The sequence below is a fragment of the Lonchura striata genome, chromosome 7 (genome assembly GCF_050655825.1).
Source record: "Lonchura striata isolate lonStrDom1 chromosome 7, ASM5065582v1, whole genome shotgun sequence".
In the NCBI taxonomy this organism is placed as follows: Eukaryota; Metazoa; Chordata; class Aves; order Passeriformes; family Estrildidae; genus Lonchura; species Lonchura striata.
The window spans coordinates 38,500,688-38,522,067 of record NC_140709.1 but is presented as its reverse complement, the minus strand read 5'-3'; the positions used below and the strand labels follow the sequence as shown (position 1 = coordinate 38,522,067).

At 44.1% G+C, this 21,380-nt stretch overlaps 1 protein-coding gene across 33 annotated transcripts in view; it reads right to left on the bottom strand.

Moving 5' to 3' along the window:
• Window positions 1-21,380, bottom strand: part of LRRFIP1 (LRR binding FLII interacting protein 1) — a 102,526-nt gene that overhangs the window by 32,841 nt on the left and 48,305 nt on the right. For 10 of the 33 annotated variants that reach the window (XM_085585572.1, XM_085585575.1, XM_085585576.1 and 7 more), the window contains exons 3-11: window positions 18,303-18,320; window positions 14,995-15,042; window positions 13,695-13,739; window positions 13,132-13,182; window positions 9,774-9,806; window positions 8,671-8,718; window positions 5,377-5,433; window positions 1,874-1,954; window positions 675-719 (exon numbers count right to left, since the gene is read on the bottom strand). The exons of 8 other annotated variants lie outside the window; for them this stretch is intronic. In XM_085585572.1, coding sequence (XP_085441698.1) covers window positions 675-719; window positions 1,874-1,954; window positions 5,377-5,433; window positions 8,671-8,718; window positions 9,774-9,806; window positions 13,132-13,182; window positions 13,695-13,739; window positions 14,995-15,042; window positions 18,303-18,320 — 426 coding nt within the window. The remainder of the gene's footprint in view (window positions 1-674; window positions 720-1,873; window positions 1,955-5,376; window positions 5,434-8,670; window positions 8,719-9,773; window positions 9,807-13,131; window positions 13,183-13,694; window positions 13,740-14,994; window positions 15,043-18,302; window positions 18,321-21,380) is intronic. 15 more of the 33 variants (XM_085585573.1, XM_085585547.1, XM_085585552.1 and 12 more) reach the window with 9 other exon arrangements.

Sequence of the window (21,380 nt, the reverse complement as noted above, 5' to 3'; positions counted from 1 at the left end):
ACACCAAGCCTGCTCCCGGGGCTTCAGCTCAACTTTAATTTAATGCTTTGACTGCCTGTCCCTGAAATGGCTACATCAATTCTTACACTGATCCCAGCTGTTTCACTTTCATTGCTGGTGCTGGCAGTGATGAGCTTCACTTACAGCCACTTTAGTAAATGAACAAAATAGGAGGAAAATGCGTATTTTAAGACTGACTCCGGTTTAGCACGGAGATATATGGCTCAAGAAACACAAGGGGAGTAGGAAACTCTACCTTTAAGCTTTGAGAAAAAATTCTGAGAAGCTCATTTTAAACAAGAAGGTAGGAAATTGTCTAAAAAAATATTTGTGAACAGATTTTTGTTAGTTATTAAGCAACCTGCAAGAATTGATGTTGCCTCTCTGTCCTGCTCCTGGAAAGACACCGAGGAAGACAACTCTTTCCACATGGACACGACACCCCTGGCAGCATCACAACCCCATGAGCACAGTCCCACCAGGAACTAAAGGAAGGATCAGCAAATCCAGGTCTGCACAAACAGCATCACACACGTGGCACTCAGATGGATGGGACACCAGGGTGTGAGACAAATGCACCCAACAGGAATTACAGACAGGGGCAGGGGACAGCATGTGCATGGCTGGGGGTGAGTGGCTCTGGTGTTGGTGCTCAGAGCATCAGCACAACAAACCCTGTAACTCCTGGCTGGCAGGGCATCGCTGTACAGCAGGGAGGGCTGGGGGAGACAAGCACAACACTTTTTGTTTTGGCACAGTAAATTAAACAGAAAAAAAGATGCCTACAGCAGAATGAACCCTCTTGGTGAGAGATTAGGATCACTACACAACAGCAGAAGGAAACCCAGTACAGAGAATATTAGTCATGAGCACCATGAAAGCATTAGATCTCAGCTCCCAAAGACTAAGAATACCAAGCAGGCACATGCATTTCCTACAGGAAGGGAGGACACAACAGTATGCAAAAGCAAAACAGTAAAACTTAATTTTAGGTTGTTAAGCTGTTATTGTCTCCCACACATTTGTGTACAGGAGCCAGAAATGGGGTTTCTCTTCGCTTCAACCAAAGCCAGAAAAGAGCTACACAGAAGTGCTTCAAAGTACACACTGTTAGTGTTTCACACAGCTGCAAGATCATCTCCTGTGTGTTTCATTATTCACAAATGCAGAGAAAACCCAACTAATTCAGGATAAACAAGCACTTCAATCAGAGCAGCCTGAAACTAGTGTTAGTAACCATCCCCCCCAAAATGCAGCAGTTAAACAAACCCAGAGCACAGAGCTGAGTGCAAGAGAGACTCCAGCAGGGATTCCCCAGCCCAGGCCTTGAGGCCAGGTCCTGCTGCCAGTGCCCCATCCACACCCCTGTGCTGTGTCCCCAGGCAGCACCTGGAGCACTGCTGGAGCTCTGCTGGCACTGAGCTCTGCCACACACGGGGGACAATGCAACCTCCCAGGGGTTTCACAGCTTCACTGACGTTCTCCCAGCACTCTGGGAATTGCTTCCCTGTAATTTTGTGTCGTGCAGACTGGATTGTCTCAAGCTCACCAGACTGACACACTATGCAGAGGAGCTGCCTCAAACAGAGAAATTCAGGTAATTAAGATTTCCCTTATCTTCCCAGACCAACTGAGGCCAATGGCAGACAAGGAAAGGGAGGAGCAGCAAGGGAAAACTGACTGTGCTGTTTTGAAAGCAGTTTTCCATTACTCATTCCAATCTTAAAAGGTCTGGTTTGTTTGGGGTTTTTTCTAAAGTTTCACTAAAAAGAGCTACATAGACTCTTGACATCGGCCCAAATTAATTCTTAAGTACAAGAGGTTGTATCATCCAAACACAATCCAGGCCAGGTGAAGCCAGAGGGCAACCGACCCAATTTCCATTTTGGGAAGAAAGTTGAGATGTAGAAGCATAGCTGCTGCTGGGGAGACCCAGGTCAGAGTAGTATGAAGCCTGCATTAACAAACAAAGAAAAAACAAAAACAAAACTCCTTGAGAACTCAGCACTCAGCTTCATTCCTTATTCCTTTAAATGGGAAGCAAAAAGTAAATTAGGTGATTACAAACTGCAAAGCAAAGTGGTCACAGATGCAGAAAGAAGAGAGAACTGCATTAAAGTTGTGAGGATGTGTGAAAATTGTGGGACCTTTGAAGCACTGGTCAGAGAGCTGGTCAGCTTCCTCCTGAGATCCTGAGGAGCTCAAGTTCAGTAAACTACACTCCCAGGAGAAGCTGAGATCCTGGAGATGGAAAGCAAAGCCAGGGACCAAAGCTGCTGCCCGTGCCCAGCAGAAGTGAGCAGCCCACTGTCAGATATCGCAAGACTGAGCAGGGAGAAAACTCTTCTCTAAGAAGTGAGACTTTAAACACCCTCTTTAAATTAAACACCTTTCCCTGCTTTCTGCCTTGCATCCAGTCATCCCTGCACTTTTGGTCCACTTAGGGGATCTTAATGAGGAATGGTTGTTCTGAAAGACCTCACGCCTTCACCTCCTTTGCTACTCTCCAGAGCTCTCCTCTCCTTTCACACCTATTCCCTGACAGCTTTCCTCTCCAAACATTTCTCATGATGGGTCTGGACAGTCAAGGTGCTCTGCTTTCAGCACTCAGCTCCTCACAAACCCTAACTCATCCTTGCTTCACCACTGCAGTCCATGGAGGTGTTGAATTCCTCACAAAGGAGGGAGATCTGTTGCAAGTTAAAGAAATTTGTTTGCTTTCTTCTGTCACTGTGAGCAGTTTAGATATGACACAATACCCACAGGTACAGGCTGAGGGCAAATCACTGTCCAACCTTGGAACAAACCTAACCCAAGAAACAACCAGCCACATACCAAAACCCCCCAAACAATGCCTGTACAATAAGACTTTGACTGAAAGGAAACCTGAACTGAACTTTAAGAAATAACTTTCATTCCTGCTTAGAGTTTGCAATCTGCATGTGGATTATTTAAGCACATGGCATTAATCATATTTAAGGGATCAACCCATGATACTGCAAGTGCAGGGTGCACATGGATCAGTCCATTCTGTGACTTAAAACTGGACACCTATTTTGGAAACAGCCATCGCCAGCAGGTTCATTCATCATTTCCCTGCTGTCCTGAAGAATTTTCCTCTTTTTCATTTTCCCTTGTTGTTGGAGTCTAGAGCATCCCTTTGGCTGCCCCGGATGCCTCCAGACCCTGGCAAGAGGCTCAGGGACCTTGGCAAGAAGTCAGAAACACCTGTGGCTTCGATTTTAGCCCATGGGAGAGGCTGCCAACCTTGTATGAAGAATTACAAGCCAAAAGGGTTTGAGTAGTGTAATAGGGGAATTGACACAGGGTGGAAAAGTAGCATTTTGGGGGTTTTTAGAATGTAATTCAGGGGTACAAGGTGGAGGAATCTGGGCATACCCTGGCCTTTTCTTCCTTCTTCTTGTCCTCTCTGTCTTGGTGTAATGGTGACACTTCTCTATTGGTCTAGGATAGGGACACACTGTCCAACACAGATTTTAGGTGTTGGTACGGGAACTGTAAACATGGTACACATAATTTTGAGTATATAATGTGGGAGATGCCCGGGGCTCGGAGGAGACTGCTGTGACTTCTGTACTAGCTGGACCTCGGCAGGTCAGAGAGAAACTATCATAGATAAGAAAAAATAAACAACCTTGAAAACTCGGCTTCACGCATTCCAGACCTTTTCTTCAGCAGCGGGCTAGGGAAAAAAGGACTTTCACTCTGTTGGGTCTTGCCAAGCTGACCTTGACACCTTGTCACTTCGACAATCTTTAGGATTCAGCTTGGGCTTTTTGGAGAGAATATTCCTAAAAAGGCAATGCCAGCCACGCTGGCATCAATTTGGTTTGAAGTTTCAGCTATTCCGAGTTACCCCCAAACTTTCCTCCCCCTCCTAATTAATGATTAATCCAAACAGCAACAGAACTACAAGGAACTAACAATGTTGCTGTAATTAAGCCCTACTCAGTCTAAACCCCCACGCTGCAAGCACTAATTCCAGGATGATTTTGAATTATATAATTGGAAACCAAACAACCTCTTCTCCCTGGATGACTTTCTTGCAGATATTTTGCTCTCCCTGTGGTCCTTGGAGCACTGGAGTATGTCAGTAAAGAGTAAGAAGATCATTTGTCACCAGTGCTACAGAATAAAGCTCCTTGAACTCCTCAAATGGGCCAGCAGGAGTGCCAGCAACAGGACAGGCTGTTTTTCCAGCAGTTCAAGCAACAGTATTTCATTGTCTCTTATCCACATAATGCCAGCTAAATTATATGGCAGCAACAATTTTAGATGGACGTGAAATATCAGGTTTCATTGTTAATCCAGGCAGCTGCTTAACTTCATGCCTACAAAGTAACCCCCTGAACTCTCTCTCATGTTCAGTGTGTTATTGCTCAAACACTTGGATAAATGGAGGCTTTAAAGAGTTTATTTTTGGCCTAAACACTGAGCTTTAGGCTGCATACCAGTAAATTTCTTTAAAAGCCTTGATAGCACAAAGATCAACAGGCTCTGAGCTTTTGTCTGGCTTTGTTAAAATAAAGGGAAAAAAAAAAAAAACCAAACAGTTCCCCCTCTGCCCCAGGCTGTGCTTGGACAAGCCCTTTAAATCATTTGCACAATCCCCAATATTTAACAAAGCAGGGCCAGGAGTTGCTGGAATTGACACACAACACTTGTTGTGCTGGAACAGGAGGGAACATTGTGACCTGCATCTTCACAATTGAGTTAATAATTAAGCTTTTTCAGACTAGAAATAAAAGTCCATCAATGTTAAGTAGTTAAGTGGGAACACTTGCACTGGCTCTTCAGCTCTGTAGGCGTTTCCAGAAACCCTAGGATATGGTTTATAAAGGAAAAGAAAAACAAAACAAAACAAAGGCATTTCGTTAAGCAAACTTCAAACTTCAAATAAACAATGTGCATTTGGGGAAAATTCAAAAGCCAAAGTCCATTTTAACTATACAAATCTCAAGGCATGGACTAAATTAGGAGATTCAGTACCAGAGCACAGCATGAACACCTTGCAGAGAGTGAAAAGCACTCATTCTGCTTCCAGCATGTGGAAATCCTCCCTGCCAGTGCTGTCACAATGTAATTTTTACCCCATTTTGTTTACAAGTTAAAGCAGTTCTGACTCCCAAGATTTTTCTGTACCAATTTCTGAGACTCCCCACTCATGGCCTAATTTTTGATTTTTCATTTCCCAGACAGCTTCTTCCTGCACCTCCACAGTGCCTGACAAAATCCAAACCCACAACATGCAAGACAGGTAAAACCTGCTTCACTGCCAAAAAGAATTTGCTAATTAGATTTAATCCCATTAAATGAAGTAATAGAATTTTATAGCAATAGAAATCATCTACTAACCCTGCTAGATTTTCTACTCTGGGATGATCCATACACGTCTTCCTCATAACCATTGGTCTGTTATGGAAGGAAAGGGGAAAAAAAAGAAAGACAAAAGAAGGAGAGAAGAAAAATTGATGTAGACGCCGAAGCGAATTTTTAAGCAAGTGTCATCACTTATGAAAGGCAAAGGCAGAGACAGAACTTTTCAAAGATACACCAGGAACAGGAGCAGTGCAGGATTAGAGCATGATTTCAAACACGAGGACACCAACATTTGTGTCACTACCACCAGAACAGCCAAAAATGTCAAGGATACTCCTGCTTGCCCTTTTTGATCCCTTTATTTGCCTCCTCTATTATTACTGGTCTATATTCAAACATTCTGTGAAGAGAACAGGAGACAAAATGGGGACAAAAAAGAGATCAGAGACTACAATAAAGGGTATATATCACTGTAGCGATTTACACCTCAGGCAGCTGAACACCTAAAAAGCAGTAAATTGTAGAAGAATTAATTTGGTTTGAGAAATCCAGCTTAGTAAACATTCAGTGCTGTATAAATTCTCTTATTTTTAATTTTGAGCACCAAATTAAACCCAGACAGTGGCCATCAGCCACACCCCAGGATTCTGCAGCAGTCTGAGGGCTAGTAGGAGATTTGGGTGGGCTCAGCTGTCCTCCCTGGTGTCAGGAAGATGCTTTCTCTCAAAGGAAGGAAAACAAACAGGCCCAGAAGGACTATTCCATAAACAAGGTGAGGTGCTTCAAATCCCTATGGCAGCAGTGCTGGGAATAAAAGAAAACAATCAGAGACTCAGTCCTGAGTCTGGGAATGTGGTGGTGAAGAAGAGAGGACAGACCCAAAAGTCTCTTCAATTGACAGCATTAAAAGCTCAGATTTCCCCAGCAATTCACTGTTCTGGTATCATTTCACAATGAGCCCTGGTTTAACACTGGAAACAAGGAAGCCCCCTGTGGATTGGGGTGGGGGTTTGGGAAATTTAATTAGAATTTCTATTAAGTTTTGAAGTCCATGTTTCAATGTGTTCCCAAAATGAAAATCCACTAGAACCAATTTGAACCTATTTCCAAGAGAAATATTTATAATCTACTATACAGCAGCTTCCATGAAAAATTAAACAAATTAACTTAGAAACCAGTTCAGAGCCAAGCTGGGAAAAGCTTAGATGCTCTATTGAAATGCAATACTATCACCCCAAATGGAAGGCAAACATCCAAGTTTCTTTTATTCAAGAACTGATTTGAAATACTGCTGTAGCCTTCTCACACATCTTGGCTTCTTTCCAGTTTTTATCAGGTTGGTTCTTTTTTTTCCCAGCTCCTTGAATTTCTCCAATGCTTCCCTGAAGAATGGTTAAAATGGATCTCCAGCAGCTGACGGCAATGCTCTGTGCAGACCAATTACCTCCACCACCCCTTTTATTGCTACACTGAGGACTTGTCTTTTTCAGCCGTATAATATTGACTATATGTAACCTCAGATCACTAGCTGAACCATCCTGTTACTTTGTAATGGTACCTTCATTTTCCCAGATGTGGTATTCCCCATTTGTTTTTACTGTTATTCCATTTTGACAAGTTGTCTCCTGTTTATCATCATATTTATTTTCACTCCAACCTTGTATGAATCTGCCTTCACTCCCTGCACTTAGCCAGCCAGGCAATACAGACTCCTGGGGAACTGCCTTTCCCTCCTTAAAAAACCCAGATGATGCTGTCTTAGCTGGGAACAGACCAGCTGAGATCCTTCCCAGCTGTCCTGTTCTCTAACAAAGTTATTTTCCAACTGTACATTCCTTTTACAAGAACAAGATCTGCCCCAAAGTTTCACTTAATGTCACGTAGAGACAGCCAAGATCCTTACAGTCAATTTACAGTAACATCCTTTATGCCCTTAAATAATTACCCTGCTTAGGACCTCCAGCTGAATTAGCATGATGAATTTCCATGAGCCCAGGTTAACTGGTTATCACTTCACAGTTCAAGCCCTTCTAAAGGAATCTGCCTCATCTGCCCCATGTCTCCCATATTTGAGCCTGAAACCCCAGAGCTGAGGTTGCTTCCCCTGCCCCTCTGACCCATCCTCTCCAGAAACCTCTCCAGTGCATCTTTGTGAAGGCAAATGCTCCAGGCAGCTTTTGGAGAGCAGGGTCAGTTTTAGCAGACCTCACTGACTTTTGTTTTAGGCTACGTTTACATGCAAAGCATCTAACCCTCATGAAAACTGGGACAAATAAAACTGCATACTAGAGAGGCTAAAATGACTCAGTTTTACTTGTTCTCCCTTCTGTGACCCTGTTTCACTCTCTATTTTCTTCTTGCTTTTGACATACAAAGGAAACCATTTCACTGCCACTGTGTCCATTTTTTGCAATGTTTTTTTACCTCAGGCTGTGTCTCGTGCTGCTCCCCCAGGCTTTCTCAATCCCACAACCAACTTCCAGCCCTCATAAAAATTCTCTGCTTGTTTCTAGTGTAGCAAAGAGCCCCACCCCAGCCTTCACCTGTGATGAGCTAAAGAATAAAGCAGAGATTTATTAAAATGCCTCCATGGATCCACCTTGGGCAGCACAAGAGCCCAGCCAGGGCTACACCCAAGATGAACCACAATGGTCACAAAATGGACAACTGGTCACGGCATCTCTAACTTTTATAAGTTCTGCTCCATTTGTACATTTGAGTTAATTGTCCAATTACAGCTTTAGGTTATAAAGTCCCATCCTGCTTGTTTTTCTCTCTTCATTCTGCCATTGTTTGTGCTCTTGGGCCTGAGATTTAGATCATTTGTCCTTGGTCTTCAGCTAGAGAAGGAATTATTTTATCTCTCTACTCTGTGAAGAGTGATCACCATCCCCTAATATGAAGCCTAGACTCACACACTAAAGCAGCACAGAATCTGAAAAATATAAAAGCTGAATCTTGAAACATCAGTGTCCTCTTCCTGCCTGGAATTGCTCCCCATAAGATTCACCCATGACAGGGGGTGAAATGAGATGGGCTTTAAGGGCCCTTGTAACCCAAACCATTTGGGATTCCATGACATTCTCTCAATATTGCCTATTACAGCTCAAGTTAGGTAGCTCCAGTAAGGTTTTGAGTTTATGTGGGAAATAAGAGTTTGGATTATCCTACATTTTGGAGATGAACTGATGCTCATTACTGCCTGGCAATGTCTGATAGTACAGCGTATCCTTGACATTGGGCTGGCAGCTCTCCCACGTGCACACACTCCTTGTCCTGCCACAGCGGGTTTGGAGGCAGAGCCTCTCTGGGACAGACAAAAATACATACTGCTTTGGAGTAGTTCTTCTTTTTGGTCCTCTCACTCTCTAATCCAGCCTGCAGTGGGATGAAGAACGGGGGGTGAGATCAGTGAGTGTGTGCACACCCCTGCAGAGCCAGGCATGCACATCCCCATGCAGGAACAGCAGCAGAGCACGGCTCAGCGAGCACTCAGCAGCGCATCCCCCCTCGGAGTCAAACGCCCGGTTATCAGGGAATATTGCTCAAATGCTGAGAGCGCTGGTAAATTTAGCAGCCCTGCTTCCAATCAGCCACGCTGGCTGGCTTCAGTCAATTCACAGGGCTGCTAGCTGTCCGTCCTGACTGTATCAATACAGCCATGCAAACACCCAGACGTGCTGAACTGTTCTGGGATGTAGGTCACACACAAATGGATGCGCTGCGCCCCCGATTGGAAATAGCGCCGGCAATGAAGGAGAGGGGAAAAGCAGGAGAATCTATAGAACTGCACTGCCCAGTTTGTTTCCTGTAGACACCAGGACACCTCCAGTTCAACACAAGGCAGCAGGAAATGTTTTACTGAGCTCTAATCCTCGTTGCTCCTTTCTGTTCTTTCAGGAGCAGCTTTAGCTCAGTGTTCGCAGAGCAAATACTTGCTGCCCAAGCATTATTATTAAGCTGATTTTGTCCTCTAAAGTGAAGATAACACAAACTGCAGCTTTGGTAGGCAGTGTGTTTGTCCTGTCACCTTTGCTAGATCTATTTACAGTGAGTTTACAAGAGTTTTATTCCTTTCCAGATCTGTGCTGAAATAAATCCAGATGCATCAGGTCCAACAATGGACAGGCTTTATCGGAGACAGTGTTTTAGGGGAAATCCAAGCCATTCTGCTCTGCCTGTGGTAACTACTGAGCTAAACCTAGCTCAGATCTCTCTAATCATTTGTCACTTCTCATCTGAACTGTGTCAGAGCAGGAGGAGAGGGAAGTGGCACCCTGACATCACAGACCACAAACTGCCTCAGGATGCTTCCAGATCACCCTGATCACAGAGCAGTTATCACAACCTGTGTTAGCTTCTTCTTCTTCATGATTAGTTTTTGAACACACACACACACACACACAACTCTGCAACTTGCAGACTATTCTCACCACTGGGTAGGTGCTGGCATATTCCAAATGAGACTGTAAAGGCATGAGAGGAGAGGAAAATCAGAACACAAAGGAAAACTCAAATTATGTCAATCAAAGGAACTCCCCAAACCAAAACAAACAACAAACAAACATAAAAATAGGCAGGGAGATGTAAATCCCAACTAAAGAACTTTGATAATGCAGCATTTCTTGCACAAAGGTACAAGTTTGGAAGTTGGTAGGATACAAAACAAGGATACACAAATTAATCATGAGTGATTGATAACACAACAATACTTCATGCTGATGGTGTTGGATTAGAGACAGCCAGCTGGGAAGTGGAAGAACCAGGACAAATGAAATAGAAAAGGGACTGAAGAGATGCTCAAGAGCCTCTACAAACTCAGGCTGATGTTACTGAGCTTCCCTAGGAAAACCTGCATGATTTAGAACTGAGCTTGCAGAACTCCTGAAACAGGAGTGGCAGGAGCTGTTGATGGGTTCAGGATCATCAGGGAAGCTGCTGAAGAAGCCTCTCCATGGCAGCTGAGGAGCCACAGATACAGCCAAGCCAGGACTCCCTGGACCCCTGGTCCCTGTTTGCAGCACAGTCACAGCTGTGGTGTTTCAGTCCATTTGCTGGCCTGGTCTGATGAATATTTCTGGAGGTTCTGCAGTGTGTACTGCAGCCTCTGCTTCACCAGAAGCATCCAGAAGCTCCCCAAAAGCCACCTCAGCACATCTCTGGTGCCTGAAGCCCAGGCATCCACTTCAAAAATATGCCAGGAGAAAAATCCAGAGTGAAACCCACACAGATCAGTGGGGTGGTGGAGCCCTAGGGAGAAGTGAATGTCTGATATTGGCTCATTTCAGTGAAAACTTCCTGCACAGAAGAGAAGCACAGCTGCAAAGAGGAACCCCTGGCACCACCAGCCCCTCACAGTGCAAGGAGCCTGAGTGACAAAGATAGAAGATGAATTTTCCAAATCTGGCATCCTGCAATGATTGGAAGGAGAGCCTTCAAGTATCCAAAAAGACAGCACCATTCAAAATTCTCCAAGTCATTTTATAAACTCTTCATGGACACAAGACAACTGTTTCTGATGCTGTCTTCAGGCTAAAATAGCTCCAAAGCCAAACTGGACACTAGAACTCACGTGATTTTTTAAGGTTGATCAAAATTAATGGAGCTTTTGGCTTTGTTATTTTAAAGATGGATACAGCAAGAGCCAAATCTTCACAGATTAGCCACAGATGTGGTCAAATTACTAAAAGCATCTCCCATAAATCCACACTGGGAAAGTGTTTAGAGAGGCTGTTTACAAGGGCCTGGAGTGACAAAAAATAGGTTTAACTTGGGTATTAGGAAGAAATTCTTCCCTGCGAAGGTGGGGAGGCCCTGGCACAGGGTGCCCAGAGAAGCTGTGGCTGCTCCCTGGAAGTGCTCCAGGCCAGATTGGATGGGGCTTGGAGCAACCTGGGCTAGTGGAAGGTGTCCTTGCTCATGGCAGGGGGTGGAACAAGATGAGTTTTAAGGTCTTTTCCAACTCAACCCATTCTGTGATTCTATTAATTAATTGGAATGGAACAACTGAAAGATGTAGAAGGCTAAATTTCAGTTCAGACTGGCAAATATTTACATGCTTCTACAATCCCAGTGACACAAAAACGAGGCAAGGAAGCTCTGTCAAAACTTCTCCTGTGCCTGCCAAAATGTCAGCACATCCACCACCAAATGCAGCTTTCTGGGGACAGGGCCTGTGCAGCATCACTGAGAAACACCAGTGTGGAAAGTTTCAGCCAGATCCTTCTGGCAGAGAAGGACATTCCTTGCAGAACTATGAAGAATTTGGGACCATCCCACAGAGCAGCTGGAGGCTGCTGTTCACCAAGCCAGCGCTGGTTATCACAGCCTGAGACTGCTCAGGGAAAAAGGGAAAAAGCTTCTCCAAGGGATGGTGAGGAGGCAGAATGCAGGGCTTCTGCTCTTTAAAGGTATACAAATCACAGGATTGTGTTACAAAAACACCTCGGAAAGAATCAGTGGTGAATTTCCATGAAGAGAAGTTTCAGATGAAGATGTGCTATAAACAGAGCCAGTGTGTTTGCATCGTGCCACATTTCAGCCAGGGATAAACAACCCATTTGTGTTGTCATCACCTTCTAAACAGATAGAATTGATATTTCAACTAACTAGAGATCTTTTCCCCCTCCAAAAAACACTTCCATATGTCAACATTTAACCCTAAGTAAAATAAACACTACTTTTCATATTCTGCTGTGCAGAGAGGATTTTCTTCATTGACTCTTTGGAGCTTTGAGGCATCTCCTAGCTCTGAAAAGCACTCAAGTTTGTCATCTGGAGGAAAAAAGGTTTTAACAGCATTCCATTAGTAGCAATAAGGATTCCACTAAAAAGGGAACAAGGCAGCACTTTATATATTTAAGCACACTTTGTGCAATTTTACAGTGGGATCCCTGAGAAGGCTCTGCAGCAGAATTTATTTTTTTTTAATGAGTCTTTTAGACAGTATGTAAAAACAGAGTTAAGGTTTATATAAATGTGTGTTATCTGGGAAAATACTGTCTGGATGTTTTGAGGAAAAAACTGTTTGAACTTTTCCTACAGATGAGTACTCAGTGCTTTACTAATCCCACCCTCCACAAAACTCAGGCCTGCAGATGATTCTAAAGTATTTCTAAAGCATTTTAAAAGCCAGTAACCAGTGATTGGACCTAAGGGAACAGCTGGAGCTGTGTCAGAGAGATTTTTGGGTTAGATATCAGGGAAAGGTTCTTCCCCCAGAGGCTGCTGGGCACTGCCCAGGGAATGGGCACAGCCCCGAAGCTGCCAGAGCTCCAGGAGAGTTTAGAAAAGGCTCTCAGGGATGCCAGGCTGGGATTGTTGGGGTGTCTGTGCAGGGACAGAAGCTGGATCAATGATCCCTGTGGGTCCCTTCCAGCTCAGGCCATTCTGTTATTTTATGAGTATTCACCTGCAATTCCGAAGCACCCAACACTTATGTCCACTGATCAATCACATCTGGTTTCCTGAGTTAATAAACACTGACCCCACCAGCACTTCCCATTCCCAAATACCCATTCCCATTCCCAAATTTCCAGTTCCAGGAGTGAAACAGGGGAGCTCACAAAGTGCATGCAGACACCAACATCTTGGCAAAGTCCTTCCTGCAAGAGTGACGAGCAGGGACCACAAAGGGTCCTGCACAAGGCACACACTGGAGACAATCAGTGATCCACTTGAAAAAACCCAACATGAAGCACGTCCAGGACAGTCCCCTCAGAGTGTGGGGGCACAGGGGGACAGTGACACCCATACACAGACATGCACACAGAGGTTGCACAGTTTACCAACCCTCAGGCTTCCACGGCTACCCACTGACATGCGCTCATCTTCATCCGAAGCCTAGCGAGAGAAAGCGTAGAGACAAAACAACAGTGAAAAGAACACAGGTAACAGGCACTGAGGCAAATGCTGATGGCTTTGATGGGACAGGAGGAAGGGAAAGATGCACAAACTCAGTGGTTTTAAAAAAAATTGCACTGAAACTATAAGCAGAAAGCAAATGAAATCATACCCTGCCCAAAAAACAGTCAAACATTTTACTGTAGGGTGAAGGAGGAGCTTGCTCAGGTGTTCCCTGCTCTATGCTCTTGGCCCTTTAACTAACATTAAACACTCCAAACAGGTTAGTTCCCCACTTTCCACCCCCTTTATTCTTGCACATTTGCAAAGCTCCCTGGAGTGACTGGGGAGAGGGCAGAGAAGTCAGGAAGTGGCTTTGTGGTTTCCACTTGCCAGGGGTGGCAGGAGCTCGTTTTGGTTCCTTTTCTTTTGAGAAGGAAGTGCCTTACACACGGCTGTTTTCTTAATCTGTAGTGTCTGGCTGAACAGAAAAAGCAAAAGTAGGTACTGACCGAGGCATTTCTTCGGGCTCTACGGGAATAACGCTCACTGTCTTCCTACCAAGGCAGCAGAGAGAAAACAGAGGGAGGCGTTGAGAGGACAAACACAGCAACAGAGCCTTCCAGAAACACACAGTGAACTCTAGACACACTTAGAAGCCAGTAAAGTTAAACCAAACAACATGAGGTGACACCCTGTCAAAGCAGAAAAACCCTTCCTCCCTCCTCTGAGACCCCGAATTTCCTCTCTGCTATGCAGCCTCTGTGACACTGGAAACGGCGTCAAGATGTTTTACATTTCAACAAGCTGGTTTTAAAATCTGATTTGCCAATGATTTTAGAAACAACAGTAGAAAACAGCAAGGAAGAAAAAAAAGGTTTCAACATTGTAGTCAACAGATTGTCACTGATGAGCTGATTTCCAAGCAAGGGAACTGCCAGTAAGGTGGAGTTATGCTCACCAGCAAGGATTTGAGGAGACTCCGTGTGAGTCTGGGGTAGCTGGATGGTCCATGCAGACCAGTATTTACTGATTAATTATCAAAGACCAAGGAATCTGGGGAGTTTGGGAAGTTACCTTCCACACTGGAAACCAGCTGCTCAGTTTTGCCTTTTCCAGAGTGCACTACTCAGCTTTGCAGGGCAAAGCCACAGCTTTCAGCTGGCATCGCTGCTAACTGGTTTCATAAACTTAGGGTTGAAAAATATTTGAAGCCAGTGACTTCCAGCCCATTAGAAACTTCTTCATCTCATATCACAGGTGTTAAAACACTCACATGTTGCCAGTGGCCAAGTCTGCAGCTGGTATTCACTGGTTTTAGCAAATCCTAAAATCCAGGACAGGGTACTATTGGAAAAAAAGCTAGGATTGCCACTTTAGCAGTAATCATTCCTCTAAGGGGTTCCCCTGGGCCAGTAAGTGCTAAGGGAAATGAAACAGCATGAGTGAAACTTGCCCACAATTTACCTGAAGGCAGATTTAAGAAAGTGGTGGTAAAACCCACAAAAAGTAAAATGAGCACAAACAGTCCCTGTATCCCAAGGGGCTTTAACAGGTTTTTATCCTAATCTAATCTTCCAGTGACAGCATGGATACAGGTCTGCAAAAAGAGATGGCGTTAACCCAGTCCTTGCCAGTTTAAAGCTGATCAAAACTTACATTTCAGTTGGAAAAGCAAGACTGTGAGATTGCTTGGAGCAAAACTCACACTCCCAATGCATGAAAATACCTACTTGGAGGGATCTCAAACTCTATGAACTACACAGAACTGCAACACGCAAAAGTTATTGAGCTACGTTGATCAAGTCCTACCATCCATTGCTCGATGTCTCCCCACTTAGTATCCAGCCCATAATATTTCTACAGACAGAAAAGGGAAAAAAACAGAATTTAGATGAGAAAAGCAAACACAGAACATTTAGACATGCACTGCCAGGCCTTGGCCAAGCCACACAGCTCCACACGAACATGCCAGTGAGAGCTGTGCCCTGTGGCACTGGAGCCCTCCACAGTGAGTGCCTGGGAAAAGCTGCCTGGAAAGGGGAAAGGGCAGCTTGAGCATGACCAGGGTGCCCAGCAGCTTCTTCTCCCTCAGCACTGCAAAACCCTCTGTGCTGGGGGACAGGAGCAAGGAGAGTAATGAGTCTTGAATTCCTGACCCAGTTAAGTCAAGACTCATTACAAGGGAGGCGAGCACAGGACACTTCCAGGATGAAAATTGCTGTCAAATCATGTTTCCCGTAAAGGTCTGTCAAACTGGGCAGACAAGTTGGATACAACTCATCTCTGGGCATTCTGATTTGCTGCATTAGAGCTCCACAGAGCTCCTTTCAGAGCACCAGGCTTTTTGCCTACATTTGACCTACCTGACAGCAGAGGCAGCACCAACAAAGGCACAAGAGGACAAGATCCACCAGTGCAGGCGAAGGCAACACTGGGAACTTCCCAATGAACTTGAATTTCCTCCAGGCAGCAAGTTGTTCAAAGATCCACATGTTTAATGGGACTTTTCTTCCTTCCCAAACAAGCCTGTCAAATCTGGTCTCAGGAATTTTGCGTTTTTAATGGTGCCCATTAAAATGATTCCTGTGTGAATTAAAATCACTGGCCTAAAGTGCAGCAATAGGCAAATGGAAATCCTGCTTAATTAAGGACGAATAATATGCATTTTACAGCTTTCTTACAGGCTTGAGGAGGCGGGAGTAGCAACAACCAAAACCTTAGGAAATTATTTTCAAAAAAACCCAGAAACCTATTCTGTATTTTGCTCTGGTTTTAGCACTCATTCGATGGTATTAATGTAATTTTATTTTCATCCTTAAAATCTCATTCACTATTTACTGAAAAACCAAACTAAACAGCTGCACATTTTTCAGTGCTGTATTCCTTAATTCCCACTTCAGATTCATAACCCATGCACCAGCTTGTTCTAAAAGTAACTGTTATGCACATCTCAGCCTGAGAATAACCCCTGGAAATTCTATGAACTCCCAGAGCTGTCTACATGAGAACCTACAGATTATATGCTTTGTAGTAAAGCAGGTCACGTAAAGCCTTATTAGAGGCTTTTTAGCCATTAACAGACTGAGAACATTTTCTAACACTAGAAATCAACTTAAAAAACTGAAACACACTATTAAAATGGAGAATCCTTTTTCACACATAGGAAGGATCCATAAACACCCTTGTAATTTTTTTAGGGTTTGCTGCTTCCTTTTCATGCCCTCTCACTGTCTGACACTGGCTTTTGAATTCAGCCTTGCAAAAGGCAGATAAGGAAACATTAAACACTCCTTACAATACTTGCTCTGTCCTAGTTTAAGTTCCACTTACAGGCCTTTCCTTCTCCATTTCAAATTGCTCAGCTATGTGCTTAACATCCCCTGAAGAAAAATCTTAATGAATGAGACTGCCCAGAGACTATTTTAATTTATAAACTTTTAAAGAGCACATGTCATACTGGACTGAACTGGCAGCTTTTGAGCTCTCAAGCATTTTGACCCTTCACAGCCACTTCTCTCAGTTCTCCCTCTACACCAACTCTTCTCTTCTGCCCCCAGGGGCCTGGAAATGCTGCTTTTCCATTCATTTAGGTTTCAGTTAGAGGCCCTTGCTGGACTCAGGTTCCCTTCTACCTTGAAAAGTGATATTACAATTAAATAATTAATGATGTTAATACCATTGAGAGAGAATTTCAGATGCCATTTGCTCACTGAGTGCCAGTGAAACTGCTGGACTCGCAAACTTGCCATGGGATGTTGGGAGGATAACCCACTTATCTCCTCATCCATGTCAGAACACCAACAGTAAACAACTTCCTGGGCTCCCATGGGGCTGCTTTTGCACCAGAAGGTTAAATTAGTTCCCATAAAGAAGATTAATAACAAGCCTGTCGATCCATGGGCAGACATTGAGCCACTCAGTGTGTAGTCAACTCCAGAAATAAAACCAGGAGTGAGAGAGACTTGTTGCCAAACTGATAGGGTCAGAATTAAATACCAGAGTACATGATTTGAGCAGCTCTCTTCATATGCATACACACTCAAAGAGGAGAACAGCACTCCCAAGAAGCACATGCAGGGCTGGGTCAAGCTTTGAAACATGCAGTTAGAGCAGCTGGAGTGCCAGAACACAACCAAGCACACTGTGGTTTAGGGAGACATTCATCACTCAGCAAGCAAAAAAAGCATCTCAGGAAAAAAAAAGATAAATATTCAATAAGGTAGAAAATGGCAGGCTTGAAGAAAAATGTGCTTTCTCCCTCCCTGTAAAAATTCTTGGGAGTTATTTCTGTTTCTAGGTGCAACTCAGTTTACATGCTGAAAGTACAGAACAGCCAGGCTGTTATATTCAGTTATTTTCAGATGTCTGGTTATTTCAGCCAGAGATCATGACACAAACCCCAAAATCTCTGTTTCTACATAGCAAGTAACCTCAAGCTACTGTTATCATCCTCTTTGCCATCATCATGGAAAGAAAATTGGGAAGAGGGAAAAGATCACTGTTTTAAACTGAGATGAGAGAGGATTAAACAATATAAAATCACTTTTAATGTCTGGGTGCTGTTGGAAGGAAGGCCATACAGTTTATTTACCTAAGGATTATGAATTCAAATACAGCATCCCTGATTTCCTTCAGTGACTTTGTGTCATCTGAAAGTCATTCTTCCTGCTGGCATCTGTTAAATGCTTGCATAGCCTGAAGCATTCCGGTGATTTTCTTGGCCTTCAGCATTCGAACAGAGGTGACACACAGGCCCTCACTGACACAGGGAACCACTGTACCCTCCTGTGACCCTGCTTTGCCAAGTCACTTCTCTTATTCTTTGCCAAACAGGCTGTAGAAAAAATCACATTAAGTGCCTGACCAGACACCTTACATGGGTCATCTTCCCCCACTCCCCTTGACTGTCCAGCCCACAAGATTAGGGGTGGGGAGAACGACATGGAAGTACACAGCCTGCTGGGCATCTCCCACTCTTTAGAGGATTTCTGAGGTTGGACTGGAGATCTTGGGGTTTTCTTGCCACCTAAATTAAATTGCTGTGTGGTTGTGAAATTGTAGCAAGACTCACAGGGTGGGAAGGCATGCAAACAAGAACGAAAGCGAGCAAGCCCTACCTTCTGCACCTGATAGATCTGGGGGGAAAGGGAGAGGAAAGAGACAAGGAACAAAGCTAGCGTGAATGATGGATACACAGCAATGCTCCACAGCTTATTCTGGAGGGAAAAAACAGCATTTACAGAGAAAATACAGCAAACATCAATTCAGAGAAGAGCACAGTGAAGCCCTGTGGATTTAGGTAGGACAAAACCAGTGTTTGCATCGTAGGCCTCCTCCATGTGACTGGCTAGAACACAGCATTCCTGTTCCTATTCCCACCAGGCTCTGGGGTGCATATGGGACATTTTATCCCCAGGCTTTGCACCAGGCCAGAGCCCAGCCCTGCTGTGAGCCACGACCTCTCATTTTTCCAGCCTTCCCTCTGCAACAGGAACCAATGCCCAAATATTCATCTGGGACGAGTCATGCATCTGCCACCACAATAAAAGCAAACAGCATTAACTACAGACCAACTGGTCCTCTTTGAAGGATTCACTGTGTCCTTGAGGGATGAAGCACAGTTCCAAAAGCACCAACCCCACAAACCTCTCACCTGTGCACAGCACAGTGCCAGTGTGTGAAAATTCCTGGAAAATTCCTTGCACATATATTGCTGGCCTTAAAGGATCCCTACAGGATGCTCTGTCAATTTTGAATGTTTCTGTGGAGCCTCACACTTTAATAAATGCCCTGATGACACTGTTGTTCCGTAGTCTTGGAGCACTTTGATAATACACAAAACCTTTACAGCCACTCTGCTGTATCTGAATTTTGTGTTCTTGGAGCACTACCCTTGACTGATGAGCTTTGTGAACCCACGTGGAAAAAGAAAACATGTTTTTTCTCACATCTTTCCTAAAGCCAGAAACGTTTCTGGATTCAGAAAAATAACCTCAAAGAACCCTTCTTGTTCAAAAACACCTGGCTGGCTGCACAATCCTCTGGTGGCATGGTAGTCAAGTCTCCCAGATTTTGGGGTATTTGGAGGATCCCTGCCATTGACTGCTTTCAGGGATACCTCATGGGAATCCAGATCCCAGCGCTGGGAAGCAAAGCTTATGTCTCTCAATCCCTGCCCTCCTGATCAGATTCCCCTTCACGAAGGACAACTGCACAACCCAGATTAATGCCTCAGCAGCTTTAATTCCCATTCCAGCAAGCACAGGAGGGAAAGTTAGGACCCATTTAAAAAACAGCATTCCCACCACACAAGTAACCAGCCCACTTCCCTTTCCCTAAGAAAGCCATGAAGAGGAAAATGAACTGGGCCCTCCCACAAGGCTGCACACAATTCCAGTCCCTGGCTTTTCCATGGCACACTCAGAGTGCCTTTCATCCACTCACAGGAGCCAAACACCACAGGTTCAAATGTGGCAATTACCTCACAGCTGATTAACCTCAAAGCTTTAACTTTTCCATGCTGTTTTTTTCACCCATTCCTCGAGGCAGCTCCATGGAATCCTTATTTTCCAAAGCCCAGTGCTCCAGGCTTGGCACAGCAGGTATTCCCTGCTGAGTCCAAAGCAAGGCACGCACAGAGCCTTGTGCCCAGGACCCAAATTGCCAATGGACAAGATAACAACGGGGCCCTTGTTCAGGCCAGACACTGTGGGGAGGTGGGGAGGCCTCAGGGATAAAGCCAAGTGCTAACTATTATATCTATATCTAGATATCTATATCTCTCTATATTTATATCTGTATCTATCTATATCTAACTATTCCAGCTTTTAATAAAACTTGGGAGTTTTGAAGGAGCCCATTAGCCAACAGGCATTACAACAGCTCTGCTCCAAAGTGACTGATGCCTCAGCAGTACATGAGGCAAAGGTGCCCCTGTCCATGGCAGGGAGGTTGGAATCAGGGGATTTTTAAGGTTTTTTCCAACCCAAGCCATTTTAGGATTCTGTGATGACATTGTCCCCTTTAGAAAATGTGGTACAAGAGAAAACATACACTTTTAAACAATCACCTCGGTTGCAGATGTGTCCCCCCCTCAAAGAGAGTCAATACACATGTAAGTAGTCAAATGCTTTAAAGAGCAGTTTCCTGTATTAGGGTATGACCAAAAAACCCAAATATGCTTCATCCACAGTATAAACAGCAGAAAGCTTTCCTGACTTCCTCATCAAAGGAGGTTGCCTGCAAAAACAAAGTTTTTCATAGAAGTAGGTTTAAAACTGGACAGAAAAAGCCAGTGTTACATGGTAGCAGAAGAAGAGTCTGCTAAAAACATCATCTACATCATCCCTCTCCAAATTTTCCTGGGCATCTTCACGCTGAGTGTAAAAGACACAGATTAACCACCATAAACCTCCTTCATTTCTTTCCTGCTTATGTAAGCACCAAGTTTCATAGTCAGTCTCACCCTTCCCATCCGAGTCACAATAATCTGTCTTTCATTTTTTTTTTTTTTACTAGAAAGCATTGGTGGTGTATTTTATTCCAAAGAAATATGAATCCAAAGAGGGAAAAGTATGTGCAAGTGAGGTAAGGAAGGAATTTACAAAACAGCCAAGGCAAGTTTCATGCTGTGCCCGTAAAGCAAGTGCTGCAAATTGAGGCAGGAGATCAGCACAGTGCACTTGCCTTGAACCAGAAGTACAGGCTCATCTGCTGTGTGAACTGGCAGGGAAAAATCTTATCCCACCGATTAAGGAGTGGGAGGAGATCAGTCTCTTTTCACTTCAGGCACTAATATCAGCTTACACTGTGGTCTCCAAGTGTCAGTCCTTGAAGAGACATTTAAAGCCTTGCCAGCAGAACACACAGAAGGCACTCCTACAGAAAGCATTCTCTACAATTAGCCCTACTGCTGCAGCTTTTATGTGTCTCAAAACTGTTACTGTTAAATATTGCTTGGGAAAAAAAGGGTTTAATACATTTCAGGTCAAACTTCTGAAAGAAAAAATAAATGCACAGGAAAAAAAAAAATTCTTCCTCGAATTTTACCTTGCAGCCCCATGAGAATGAACAAATTGTTACTCAGAAAAACTGGGCTGCCCACTCCTGGCTTGCTCTTCTGCATGAATTAACAACAAATACCTGAGTGCACACAGGAATTTGTCTCAGGAGAAGGTACATCTCAACAGTACAAG